Below are 14,937 nucleotides of genomic sequence, written 5' to 3'. Positions count from 1 at the left end.
ATTATTTGTATTATTTGTACTAATTTTTTATTATCTCTCAGACATTATTTATCGTTATACTACCATACATGTATATTAACCTTGCTCTAGCCATGTCCACTTCATATATACGATAAGAATGAAGTGAAATTCAAATTCAAATTTTAGAAGTTTTATGAATTTGGGGAATAATGGTGGGTCGTTGTCGTCATTATTTATTATCCGTTATTGTTATCACTTCCCATTATATATATATAATTGAACCATTTACGTTTATCTCCAGAACAATCTATGATATATATCTATGAACCATCAGAGCTATCGACGAATAAAAAACCAAAAAGAATAAATATTTTGAAATGAAAATGTTAGGCGTTAATTATTAACTTAATACTTAATATTTAATAGTAAATATTCATATCATTTGGTTCAGTATATGTAGATTCATCTCGTCATATAATTTTTCTAATCATTTACATGTGCAAATCAAAACATAGCATATATAATAATAATGTGTAATAATAATACTCTAAACAAATCTACAGGGAAAAAGATACATAAGAGTACCTGAAAATAAGCAAATAAAAAGCATTCATTATTCACTCAATTCATCAATTACATTTGGCTGTAACATTTCACGCGAGAAATATTTGATCATCAATGACCAGCGAAAACTTTCTTTTTTTTTTCTTTAAAAAAAATAAAAAGATATTATACATACACTTTGATGATTTGCAAATGAAAACACATATAGTCATAGGAGGTTTTTTAACTTAGGTATCCGTGACTCATATTAGGGTTTTAAGTGTTTAGTTGAAAATAAAAAATAAGGTAAAAAAATTTCAATTGTCACATCAAATAGTCGTTAGAATGTATAATGTAGCAGTCGTTAGTCCATTTCAGCATGTCGTTAACGATTTTGTGAGACAATGACAAAAATAAGAATAGGAACCAATGTGAGTCATAACTATTAAGTTGGGAGACATAATTGTTAGAACTGATTAGGAACCAATTGGGAGACATAATTTGTTGTTACTTGATTAGGAACCAATTGTGAGTCATAACTATTAAATTGAGTAAATCGAAATTTTTGAAATTAGACTGAAATATAATTGTTAGAACTGAACCAGTGATCGAACCGATCAAGCTACTGGTTCACTGGTTTATTGGTTCAATTGATAAATCACTGGCTGAACCGATCTAAATGTTTTTTATTGTTTTTGGAAAGAAAATCTTTTGAGGAATTTAATAATATGTGATGAGAAACACCGAATAAATTATACCAAAACCAATTAAAACACAACATAAAGACATCTTTAAAAAAAAGACGTTTTAGGCATATTTATCTGAGTGGCCTCCATAGTCATATACTATTAAGCTACACATTTATTTGATTGAAGTAGTTAGTTAAAAGCAAAACAATGCAAATCTTACGAACTCACCATCAGCACCAGTCTTGATTCCAATGTTGCCCATCTTAACCATAGAATTTCCAAACTCAAGGCTGAAAGACAAGCCAAGCATCCCTCTTAGGCCTAAGTATTTCTGCACAAACATATTTGTGGAAGCATCATTCCATAGTGCCTCATCCGACTCAAGAATTTCGCGTCCATTCCTCAAATTAGCATAGTAAGAAGTATCAAATTTCAGTTGGCTTCCAGTATCTAAGGGAACACGGTTGCTACCGCCACTGTTTTGAGGGCAGAATGCTTGTAGTTGCGGAACAAATGAAGGGTCAATGGAAGGATCAAGGCCATTTGCGATGAAGTTGTACAATCTGTTGCTGAAGAATTGGCATGTTGCGGTACCTCGTATGTCCTCATGTCCACATACTCATCAAACTTTTTCAGTTACCCATATCAAACTTTTTGTACAAACATGTTTTTTAAATTTGCGTTAAATTTGCATAGAAATTTTTTATTTGTTTAATATTATTTTTTTTAAATCAATAAAAATTATTCTGTAACAAATACTATATATCTCACAAAATGATTTCTTTCAAAGGTTCAAAAATTTAAACTAATAAAAAAATTATATATATATAATTATATCTCTAACAAATATAATATAATCTTAGTATGATTACCAACAAGGGTAATGAGGTCTTGTGTGTTGAGGCCCTTTGCTGTAAACTTCTGTTTTTGAACATCACCAGAGTCCGTAGGTGCAGGCAAGTTGTTAACATCCGACGCTTGTGACACACGACCATCTTTACATCCGGTAGGCACTTGCCAACTCAATCCACCGCTCTACAAACAAAAATATTGTCAATATTGTTACTTATTCGTTTTAAATAGGTAAAAATTCACGTGCAGATGTCTTTATGTAAAGTTGATAGCTAAGAATTATTAGATGATTTGACAGGTTTGACTAAATTATCATCTAATAACTTTCAACTATCAACTTCACTTAAAATTAACTGTACATAAGTTTTCACCTTTGCTTTAAAATTTTAGAGTAAATACCCTTTCCAACCCCTATCCTTTTTGAAAATAGACAAACCTCCCTCTAACGTTTAAAAAATGACGAATCGGCCCCCGTCTATTTCTTCTGTTAGACACATCGACTCTTCTGTGGCTCCCTCGCTTGAAACTCTACGGAAAATGCTGACTTGTAACGGTGAGCAGGTGACTTGGCATGGACACATCAGCTGAATATGTTAGGATGATATAGCCTCTGCCCAGTCATCAAAACGTCATCATTTGAAGGAAGTGAGAGACACGCGTTTTGGAGACCTTCTCCCCTTTTCCCCTTTTTTTCAAACCCTAACTCAAGTAGCAACTATGAGTGACGTAGACCAATCCTCAACCTCTCAGACCCGTCGTCGCTGGATGAAGGGTAGGATGGGTTCGAGTAATGCTAGTGGAGGGAAGAAGGTGAAGTTTCAACACCCTAAATGCAAGTGTGGAAGTTATGCAATCATGCAAAGATCTGCAACTGCAAAGAACCCAGACATGATCTTTCTCGGTGGTTGCCACTATCGCGTAAGTGTTCCTCCTTGCTTGATTATCGGATTCAACTTGCTTTTGTGCTTGAATAAATTATCTTCATAATAACTACAATTGCAGACAGAACGGCCTCACTACAACTACTTCATGTGGCTAGATGAGCTGATTTCTTGTCATTTTGCACATGAGGAAGACATTGATGTAGATGAAAGAATGATGATGCTAGAGAACAGATTTGAGCAATTGGAGCACAAAGTTGATTTGGTAATTGAAGGAAAATAAAAAAATGGAATATTGCTTTCATAGTCTATGTCATGCTAGCCATGTTAATTGTAGTAGCAGCAGTAAAATATGTTGTAGTCTAGGACATAGATTGTATTTTGTTGCAATATGTGATGTATGGTTAAGGTTAATGTATGGAAAGTTGGATATTGGATATGTAGTTACCATGTTCTATATGGATGGATTGTGATTTTGTTGCATTAATGATAACCTAATTTTGTGTAAGAGTTATAGATCTATGAAATCCTGGATAGTGTGATATATATCCAAAAGCATAGGAATTTCATTCATAATGCTATGCACATAGGTATAGTTTAGTCTGCTGATGTATCAGCTGGAAACAAAAAAATATTTTGTTGAGCTAAATGGTCACACCTAAAATTAAGATAATTAGAAGTCTGTTGCATATTCCAAGTCATTAAACAACAGGTCTCAGCCTTTGATACATCGAAGATCCATAACAACCAAAAAAAAAAAATACCAAATCCTATGTTTCAGCAACCATGGGTAGGAGTTAGTCATTTCATCTTTGGTGGCCTTAAGCAATATCTCCTCTTGGATCCAGAAGGTTTTTTCAGGCCTGGTGTGGGAACAAATTTGAAAGTTGGTCCAGTTCCTAAACCAGTCTCAACAGTAGTGTGTTGTTGTTCCTAAATTGGTGGTGTTGTGTTGCTACTTCCAGGGATTGTTTGCTTGGCTTCGGATTGTGCTCCATGGTTGGGAGGATTTGGGTTGTTTGGCACTGGAGGTCCAGCATTGGCATCAATTCCCTAATGAAAAAACTAAAAAACGTATTCATAATTGAAATAGTGGACTAAAATTTAGTTATAGTATAATGGTTGTTTTACAAATAAAAAAGACCTCTGGTTGTAGTAGTGTAGACTGTGATAATGGGATCTCCACTCTTAGTTCTTTGAGTAGTGTGGGTGTGGTCCTAACCTTGGAAAGTTTTTTCTTCTGGCTTTTTGCCTTAGCCTGATAAGTACAATTAAAAAAGAAGTGTGTTTCAGTGTTATTTTAGTCCATATCAGTTTTCTACCCAACAAAAAAACCAAATACAAAATAGCAAAAAGGGATACCACTAGGTCTAGGGTGTCACAGCCACATTGTTGCTTACATTTGGTTCAGCTCCGTCCAAATTCTGCGCAACACAAAAAAAAATTACAGGACCAATTTAAATACAGTTAGGCACAAAATTTAGGCACATAAAGATTGAGTTGCCAAAATTACAACATTACCTGTTCTGGGGTTAGATTTGTAGGGTTTGATTTCTCTCCACTTGGTTGTTGCTTCGGCTTCTTTCTCTTTAGTTGCTAGTTAGGGTTTGTTAGTACACCTTTACATGTCCTATGATAGTGGTCCTTCTGTCCACATTTGCTGCATGTCACCTGGAAAGTCTTCTTCACTTTGTGTCCTTGTTCTTTCATCTGAGCCTCTGCCACCGCATTAACACTCCTCTTCTTAGTAGGTCTCCCAGGGAGTCTCTTAATGTTTGGTGCCTTAGGTTGGAGCCTATTAGTTTCCTCCTAGAACTCCTCAGAATTAATTGGCTTGATTGAATCCCCATAAGTGCCTCTGATGGTATCCATTGTGAGCCACTTATGTGCAAAGTCCTTTGGCATTAGATTTTGTCTCCTCAGTCTTGCTATGGCAGCAACATCATGTTTGCAAGGTAGCCCTGCCAGTTATCAAGTGAACAACATGTCATATTGTATCACACTCCACACACAATAAACTAAAGGACAAAGTTTAGGGGTTACCTGTTAATTTCCAAACATTACAGGCACAAGTTTGTCTCTGCAAGTTGACAGCAACCTTAGTTTGGTGTCTTTGTACTTCAAACAACACTCTAGCATCATTCCTAGCCCATTCTGCAGTCCATTTATTGCTCTCTGGTATAACATACTCATCCAACCTTAACTGTTGAACTGGAGCCAGCTTCCCAGTGCACTTGCCTAATCTGTGTTTATGCCCTGCCATCTTTTTCATAATATAGCATCTAAACTCTTCACACATACTTAAAATCGGTTTAGACCTGTACTCGACAATTTTTGCATTCCATACTTCGCACATGTTGTTCATTATGTTGTCCACCTTAGGGCCGTGACTGAAATATGCCTTGCTCCATGCAGCCAGATCAAACTTGTTTAATGGGATTATAAACTTTCATAAATAAATTGTATGCCAATATTTAATCTTTTATCATAAAATAAAAGAAGTTATTATTGGTTTAGTGTTGTCAATAACATCAATTTTATGTCCACAGAATCCTACCTCCATGGCGTTAAGACTAAAAAACCAACAAAACTAAGGCAGTTGCTTTTTTAAAAAATTTGTTGCATCAATGGTCAAGGAGATTAGAGTCAAAAGTTCATAAGGACAAGGGGGTCACATAAGACTAATTGACAGGCATTTAAGGATGGACAATGGCAGTCAAGTTTCATAGTTCGGAGAAGTCTAATAGTTAGGTAGGGTTTGGTGGGGTCTTTCGACTAGTGTCGTTCAATCGTTCATCATGGTTATTCCATCGGTGTTGGATCATGGTGGGTAAATCATCTGTTTGTTGGATGTCTTGGTCGAGATCAGTTGGCAATTAGTTGATAGGGGGCATTCAATGAGAAGTCCCTCAGAGGTTGATCGTGATAGACCAGTAGACAGTAATCAAGGTAGTACAACAATTAGTTGTTAGGATGATTGATTGTTGGTCGGTTAGGGAAGATTAGTGGTCAGTCGGTCAGGGTAGGTTGGTTGGTCAAAGTATGTTACCGGAAAATCGACATGTTTATTGGTAGTCAATTTGCCAGTCAAAGTAGGCTAGCAGGCAGTTGGATGGTTGATCAATCGAGGTTAGCCAGTCGAGCAGGTTAGCTTGTTGAATAGATAGTCAACATCGGTAATGGGATAGTTTTTCGGTCATTTAAGGTAGGTCCACAGTCAATCAGTCAAGCATAGTAGTCAGGCAATTGGGGTAGGTCAACGGCCAATTGTCTGATCGAGTTCGGTTAGCTATCATGCAATCAGTCATCGGCATAACACGTGTCATTCATAAGAAAGTTCATCCATTCGGGCTAGGTCGTCATGTTAGGATAGCTCGATAGGTTGTCGGTTGGTTAGGGTCAGTTAGTGAGCAGTCAATTAGTGGTTGGTTGGTTAGTCAATCAAGGTCGGTTGACAGGTGGTCCGCTAGTTAGAATCTGTCAATTTATAGTCAGGCAGTTGCTAAGTCGGGATTGGTCGGTGGACAAGGTTAGTAGGCGGGTAGTTATTAGATCGAGATCGTTCTGTGGGTATAGTCAATAGGCTGGTGGTTGCTAAGCTGAGCTCAGTTGGTAGGCAATACCAGTAGACATGCGATCATTGTGTCCAAATAAGTCTATGGACAAGGTTGGTAAGCTAACAGTTCGTTCTATCAAGATGGAGTCGACTTTATTATCGGTGTATTTTTCTATAGAATTTTTGCCTGTGTTATTCCTTTCAAATTCTTTCTTTTTGGATTAATATAAAGGGCAAATTAGTTTTTTCACTTGATAATATAAAATAAGAAGAGAGATATACTGAAAAAGACAGAGATAAAGAGGAGGAGAGGAAAAGGGAATTGATAAGAAATACAAACATTATTAAAAAATTAAGATCTTTTCATTCTTAAAATTTGGTAATTTTATGTAAAAAAAATTTTAAAAAATTTATTATGAATGACTAAACTTTTATAAAAAATAAAAAATTCTAATGATCAAATTTTGCTCTGAAATTTTTTGTGCACTTTCTAATTAATTATTTAAATATTACTATAAAAATTCGGATCAAATAAATAAGTTGTTTGCAACATACAAACGTTTTTTGTCACTTATAAAAGAATATAATATTTATTAATTATTTTGTCAAATTTTCAAATCATTCAAGACTTTATTTGTTGTTCATATTTTTAAAGATTATTTTTACCAACGATATAACTTTTAAGAAATATTTTAATAGTTTGTCCCAAATTATAAATATAAATATAAATTATGAATAACCCTAGTAAAAAAGTTAATTTCGTGAATTACTTTATATTTTTTGGTTATAGCTTGGGTTGGACAAAATCTAACCTAAACAAAGAACTATAAAAATAGTTGATTGATGTTTTAATCTCTCAATTAGTAAAGATGACAAAATGGGCCAATCCTACTAGATGGGTTCGTTGGGCCCATTTGCCGAATTTACAAAAAAGCAAGACAAACTAGAATTTGAAATTTACTAAACAAAAGAAAACTTGCCAAATTCGTGGGTAAAGTGCGTGATCCACTGGACCAAAGATTTTTATTTTAATAAAAGAGAGATTAATACTATAAAAAATATACAAAATTAACAATTTTATAACTTTTAAAGACACTTTTTTTTTTTTTTTACTTTTTTTGTTATTTATTATTATTTTTATTATTTTTTTAGTAAACTAAGCGAGAAAAAAAAGAACTAGTTGGAGGGGTTAGTGCCCCCTGTTTATATCATTTATAAGGAGATCTTTCATCTCTTAAGGTGGACTATCAAGGAAATAAATTTCAAATTATTTTCTTATACTAGCTTTGGCCAAGTGGTCAGTAAAGGCGTTGTTACTTCTATATGTGTGCATGACTTTGATCTCCCAAGGCTTATCCTTCAATTTCTAAATTTCTCTAATCAAGGAGTTGTAATTTTGGCTTTTCCTTCCTTTACTTATTTTTTTGTAATTTCTAATGAATCAATCTCGATAATTACTCTTCTCATCCCCAAGTCCCATGCCATGCTAAGGCCATGAAAAACACCCCATAGTTTTGTCTGGAAGACATGACAATTTCCCAAATTTGCCATGAATCCTCCTATCCAATCACCTTCATGAGTTCAAATCAATCCACCACAACCCGCCGTCCTCACACTTTCTATTACTGATCCATCTGTATTCAGTTTTACCCATTCAATAGGGGGAGGTTTTCATTCAATTCTTGTATCTGTTATCACTTGTCCTCCTTTTTTCATGTTCAATTTATTGAAAGCTTCCTTTGAATGGTTTATGGCATTTCTAATTATCAACACAGTAATTTGAGGTCTATCAAAAGGTGGGGAGTGAACCTCTTGATTTCTCCATTTCCACAAATACCAGCAAGTAATAAAGAATTCGCCTTTCCAAGACAAAAGAGAAGATTTATCAATATTATTCTCCACGTTAGCACTATCCAGTTATGGAGATCCATGCCATAGAAAGTGGTTGCCACTGCTGGACTGATAATCTGCTTCTATATGATTGCTGCTTTAGGACAGTCTCTCATCACATGAATAATAGTTTCTTGCTGGCTCCTACAGTGATGACAATTGGGATTTATTCCCATGAATTTTGCTTTACTACTTGATGTAAGTAATCAACCATGAGCAAGCTGCCATATGAAAATCTTCACTCGTTCTTGTCCCTTCCACTTCTATATGCTGCTCCATCTTATGTCATTATGAGTGTTATTGACTGGGGACAAGTTCTTATAGGTCAAGGCAATTGAAAATATACCATTAGGTATATGGTTCCAGCATATCGAATCCGTGTTATCTTCATTGGGAGGAGGGATGGATTTAATCTTATCAATAATTGATAATGGGAGCAAATTACTAAGTTCCTCGAAATTCCAGTTACCATTCTGATTTACATATTTTGAGACAGTTTCATTCTCTTTTTTCCTTGGGATTGGATTGATGGCAGCTCTAATTAAGGAATTTTCTTCCTTTACCCACTTGTCATATCAAAACAAGGTGCTTTTGCCATCCCCAATAATCTTGTGGCAATTGTCTTGTAATTTACCCTATAGTTTTGTCATCTCTTTTCAAAGAGGAGAGTCATTGGTTCTGTAGGATCTTCCAACCTCATCTTTCCTTCCTTTTACATACTTATTTTACATCACTTGTGTCCAGAGAGAGTCCAGTTCAGTCCATAAATTTCAAATCATCTTCATAATGAAAGCATCATTAACAATGTCTAATTTTCTCATTCCAATACCCCCCATCTATTTTGGCAGACACAAAGTATTCTAGCTCACATGGTGCATTTTTTCTGGCCTTGTACTTCTCCCCAAATGAAGCTTCTTTGCATCCTCTCAATTGTTGACAGACCCCTTTAGGTATTCTTGAATGCTACATGTCAAAGTTTTGGAGTGGACATAGGACAGTCTTTGCAATATTAATTCTTCCCGCTAAGGATAAACATTGAACCTTCCACCCTTTTACTTTACTTTGCATTCTATCAATCACATTCTTGAACTTTTCTTTGCCTTTCCTATGGTTTGTTAGCAAGGCACCCAAGTACCTTTCCAGGCTTTGTTGTTCTTGATAATGGCACAACTCAACAATGGCCTTCTGATTTGTTCTTCCCACATTGTTAGAGAATAAGATATTTATTTTTTAGACACGAATTTTCATACCAGACATTCGACAAAACTCTCTCATACATTCCCAGATGGTTTTCCCCTATTCCTTGCTAGTTTCCCCCAAAACCAAAAGATCGTCAGCAAACAGGAGGTGTGAAATATGTGGCCCTTCTCTGCTTATTCTCATCGGTCTCCATTGTTCCGTCGCTACCTTCTCCTCTATCATTTGTCAGAGACGGTCCTCCAAGGCACATTATACGAGACCGATTGTACACACTCCATGATTAGGTTGGTAAAGGATTCTCCCAGACCCAAGTCAATCAAACACTGTCTAAGAAATCTCCATCTAAGTCTATCATACGCCTTTTCAAAGTCATATTTAATAGCCATAAAGTCGTGTTTACCTTTTGCCTTCTTCTTCACATGTATAAGCTCCTTCGCAATCAATATATTATCATGGATCTTTCTCTTGGGAATAAAACTTGATTGAAAAGGGGCAATTCTGTCTGTTAGAGCTGGCTTTAATCTCTCAACTATGATCTTAGAAATATATTTTGTAGCTCACATTGCATAGAGCAATTAACCTGAATTGTGTGATATACTCCGGGACTTTTACTTTTGGTATAAGTGTTATAAAAGTAGAGTTAATCCCTTTTATTAGTTTTGGGTCAGCCCAACAATCTCTAAGCAGCTGCAAAACGCTGTCTTTGAAGAAAAGATATGGAAATCCATCCAGTCCCGGTGCTTTAAGAGACCCAATGTTGAAGATTGCATCTTGAATCTTCCTCTCCGAGAGAATTTCATACAAGCTCCTCCCTATCTCATCTTCTAATATGGGATAATCAAAACTACAATGAAAGCTAGCAGAGCTATAATTTTTTTCAGAGTACAAGGCCCGGAAAAAATCAACTACATGCTTGCCAAGCATCTCATAATTCTCTATTCAATCACCTTCTTGATTCTTTAGCTTTAAAATTTTATTTTTCCTCCTTCTAATGACTGTCCTAGTATGGAAGTACTTGGTATTACGATCACCATCTACTAGCCATTGGTCTATTGATTTTTGCATCCACATAGTTTCTTCCTTATCCAAGATATCTTCCAGCTCCTTCCTTAGTTCTCTTTCCAAATCATCTAAGAACGGATTCTTACTATAAGAGGGAGCCCTCTAAATTTTTCCAAGTCTACTCAAAATCTTTCTTTTTTATTTTCTGATGTGTCTGAACACCTCCTTGTTCCATATTGCCAGATCTTTCATAAGAAGATTCAGCGCACCATTGAGAGGAGTCTACCCCTTCCATTTCTCTTCCACGAAACCCTTGAAGTCTGGATGTAATTCCTACATTGCTTCATATCGGAACGACTTGTCTTTGATCACCATACCTTTTGGATTCATGTAAATCAGAATTGGGTGATGATCCAAATTGGCACGAGCAAGAATATTAACTATGGTTTCTTGGTATCTTAATCTCCAATTTGAATTGCACAGAGCTCTATCAAGATATTTGAAAACTCTATCTAGGTTTTTCCATTGCAGCCCTCTCCAGGTGAACCTTTGTCCCAGCGATCCTAAATCTATTAAAGTACAACTATCAATCCACCTTTTAAATCTCTTGCAGGCTCTAGAATCTACTTTACCCCCACCTTTTTTTTCGATGGATCAGATATATCATTAAAATCTCCCACTACCAACCAACCTCCCATAATATTCTGTTTGATATGATGAATATCAGTCCACAACTCTCTTCTTTTATCCTTCCGAAGACTAGCATAGACGGTAGTAAGAAACCACTCTTCCTTATTCCATCTCTTCACCTGCATATGAACAAATTGATTTTTTGTCAATATCACATCAATAGGTAGATCAGGGTCTTTCTACATAATCCATATACCTCCACTAAATCCGATGGCCTCCTCGATATGGCAAAAGGAAAAACCAAAACTGCTAATGAAACCAAAACTACTAATGACATTCCTGGCTTTAATCCCACTGCATCTTGTTTCGAGAAATATAACCACATCTGGTCTATGTAATCTCACAAATTCTAAAAGGGTGCACCTAAAACTCTCACTAGTCGCCCCTCTACAATTCCAGGACATGATGATCATATCTAAGATAAATAGAAGAAATAAAAACCTGGTCATTTTAGAACGCAGAAGATTAGATGGCCATCACCATCTCCTCTCCCTCCTCTCAATTCTCTTTCGTTGTGTTTTTTTTTCATACAATCTCCTTCATCAAGGTTAATGTAACTATTCTAATGGTTGTCTATAACTCCCTGTTGCTCCTCAAACTGATCCATAGCCTCCATCAATATCTCATTATCAATTGAGTTCATATCTGGTGGTTTAGGTTCAGGGTCAAGTTGATCAGTCATCTCTTCATCTCTCTAAACAGTTTTTGGAACAAATTCTTCTAGAGAATTGGGGGTTTAGGACAAATGAGGGTTGATGTTATTCATAATTTGGGTATGAGAAAGGTTTAGTATGGAGTTCTTGTTGTGGTCAAGGGGATTATCTGGGTTTACTTTTTGTTTCAAGGGGGAGGTCTTTACGGGAAGCTCAGGGATGTGTGTTGGGAGTGTTCTTTGTATTTTTTGGCTTGGACAAGTGCTTTGGTCATTTTGGGGCAGGGTTTAGGCTTTTTTTATGTCAGTTAGGGAAGCTAAAATGGTAATCGGGTTAGAGGTCTTATTTGGACTTGCATATGTTTAGGTCCAGCTTGGTCTTTTTTGGGGGCCAAACTTTGTTTGCTTGAAAAGGGTTTGTGAGTCCTTGGTGGGTCATTTTTATTCACAATCAGATTCTCTTGATCATTTTCCTTCTCTACATCAACATTTGTATTTTCATCAACCTGATTCAGTACTGCATACCTCGTACCCCTCCTGTAGTGGTAATCTTTTTGCCAATATCTCCAACATCTCTATTATTCCCACTACCTTCTCCCGTATTGGATTTTTCAGTATTTTTTCCTCGTATTGTCCTTTGCACAATCATCCATGGTCCGTATCCATTTTTTCCTCTTCTATTACTTTCTTGCCCTTGTCTTTTATGAAAATTTCATTACTATCATTTTCTTGTTGCCCCTTCGTCTTCTGCTGAGCCCCTCCGTTTTCATCACCGCCCTTCTCCCCAATGTCTTCACCTTGTTGCACTTTACTTTGTGCTATTATTTTCGGACAATTTGATTTTTCATGTCCCACCATTCCACACGAAAAACAGATATTATAAATCTCTTCATACTCTACTATGTATCTCACTCTATTAATGGAGTATTGGGACACTAAAGACTCTGTTAAATCCAGCTCCACACATAATCTAGCAAACTTGCCTCTGCATTTGTCTGCGGTGTTTGAGTCCACTTTTAAATTTCTTCCCAGAATATTACCAATTTTATTCAACATCTCTTCTTCATAGTATTCAATGGCTAGTCGAGGAAGTCTAACCCACGCAGCAATATGATCTATGATAGCCTCCATAGGATTGAAATTTGGCTTCCAAAAAGAGATAGCAAGGTAATGATAAAAAATCCTCCAAGGTCCTCCCGTCAGAGCGAAATCTAGGTCTTTCTGGGAATAGAACCTTACTATAAAATAGTCATTACCTATATCAATGACTTCAATACTACCCTGTTTTTCCCACATTACTTCCAATCTCCTGCTCAACACTGGTAGTGATATTTTCCTACCTAGTAGCTTAACTCTTAAAGTATCACACCATGTGTGTCTTAGGTTTTTCAATCTAGCTTCATTTATAATAATGTTAAAAATACCGTTTACCTTTTCTATATTGATTTCCGGCCTTTGGCTTTCCTTCTTCGTAGAGTATTTTCCTCCTATGTTCTGCTCTTCTTCATTATAGCTTTTGTCTTCAAAAGCCTCACCATCCGAAGAAGGGAAGGAATCGTCTTCCTCCATCTCAGACACTGGTCTTATCACTCCCTTTACTGCATCGCTGAAAGATCTGCGCCTAGGAGCTTCTTCACTTTGTCATTCACCTTCTCCTACCCTCCATTCTTCTTCCTTGGGAATTAGTGATGCCTCTCCCATAAAAACCTGGCCTTCTCCCTCTTATCTTACCTTCTTAACCTGTCGTTGATGCATATCTCTTCCTAGTGGTTGTCTTGGTTCTCTCGGTTCATGCGACTGGGAGTGTCCTCCACGGACGAAACCTCCTCTCATGATGGTATTCCTCAGCAAAGAGAAGCGAGTGAGTGACTTCAACTGCTCAGAGCTATTCTTCAATTCTAGAAGACCAAATCTGAGTCCTAATATTGAATTCAATTTGTCTTTCGATCTGATGGTATCAATGACTACCAAAGTACCAAACGATGTCCGATTGAAATGGAAAAGAAAAGATCTTGGAGTAATATATGGAGCCCAATAGGCCTAACTTTAATATTAGCCCAGTCTAACAAAAATGGATAGCGGAAAGAAGGGGACCGTCCAAACATTTGGAAACAAGAGGATATGACTATCAAACCCAAAAAGAAAAAATAAATAAATAAAGGAATATGACTATTATTGTTGGACCAATCAATTTCTTCAATGAGCTTTATGTTTGATTTCCTTATAATTGAGATTCTCACTGATATAGTGGTTATTCAGATTTTCATCAGTTCTTTCTCTTAAGACACTGAGTTGATAATTGAGATTGAGGTAAGGCATTGATTTATCTATATTTTATTTCACACTTTCATGTAAACGCTGTTTCACTGAACATTCCTGTAAGGATACTCCTATACAAAGTTTCTGCATGCATATTCATTTGCCTGAATATTATTTTTGATTGTACTGGATAAGTGAAATTCTGTTTCTAGTTCTTTGCAGCACTACTATACATGTTACAAAACTTTCCTTACAGATAGGTGTGACAAAATAATAATACCAAAATGTGTTCGTCTCATTTAGCATAACTCTTTTTCTTTGTTTAGAACTTCAACTCAATAAAAAATGATGACAAATTTTGTCTATCACTTAACTAACCGATTTCTCTAAATTCTCATGGAACTTAATTAGTAAAAACTAGGAAGTCATCCCAGTAATATCAAGAAATTCATTGGTCACAGAAAACACATGATTAAGAAAAATAAAATTTTTAATAAATGTTATTAGACTTTTTCCTCCTTGTTGCATATCCTTTCTAATTCTTATGACAATTATTTCAGACATCTGATTCAAAATAAGTGGAGCTAGTATGGATAATGTTGATTGTGAGATAATTTTCACGTAAATTTCCTGGCAGCACCGAACATAGATACAGGAAAAAGAGGTTTGTCCAACATACATATATATGATAAGTGGAGTTCAAATGGAACTATTAAACAGAATTAATGCTTGCCAAATTAAATTTCCCCCTATATTTTAGAT

At 35.9% G+C, this 14,937-nt stretch overlaps 2 protein-coding genes across 2 annotated transcripts; both read right to left on the bottom strand.

Moving 5' to 3' along the window:
- On the bottom strand, nucleotides 1,387–2,626 carry LOC107648633 (cationic peroxidase 2-like). The gene is made up of 3 exons (XM_021108571.1): nucleotides 2,507–2,626; nucleotides 2,066–2,228; nucleotides 1,387–1,811 (listed from the first exon to the last, which is right to left on the bottom strand). The coding sequence occupies exons 1-3, from the start codon at nucleotides 2,624–2,626 to the stop codon at nucleotides 1,387–1,389; spliced, it is 708 nt and encodes a 235-aa protein (XP_020964230.1).
- On the bottom strand, nucleotides 12,562–13,485 carry LOC107648623. The gene has a single exon (XM_016352426.1). It carries the CDS (start codon nucleotides 13,483–13,485, stop codon nucleotides 12,562–12,564), a length of 924 nt encoding a protein of 307 aa, XP_016207912.1.

Source organism: Arachis ipaensis, chromosome B01 (assembly GCF_000816755.2).
Source record: "Arachis ipaensis cultivar K30076 chromosome B01, Araip1.1, whole genome shotgun sequence".
NCBI lineage: Eukaryota > Viridiplantae > Streptophyta > Magnoliopsida > Fabales > Fabaceae > Arachis > Arachis ipaensis.
Note: the sequence above shows the minus strand (reverse complement) of the source record. Positions and strands in the feature narration are given on the sequence as shown.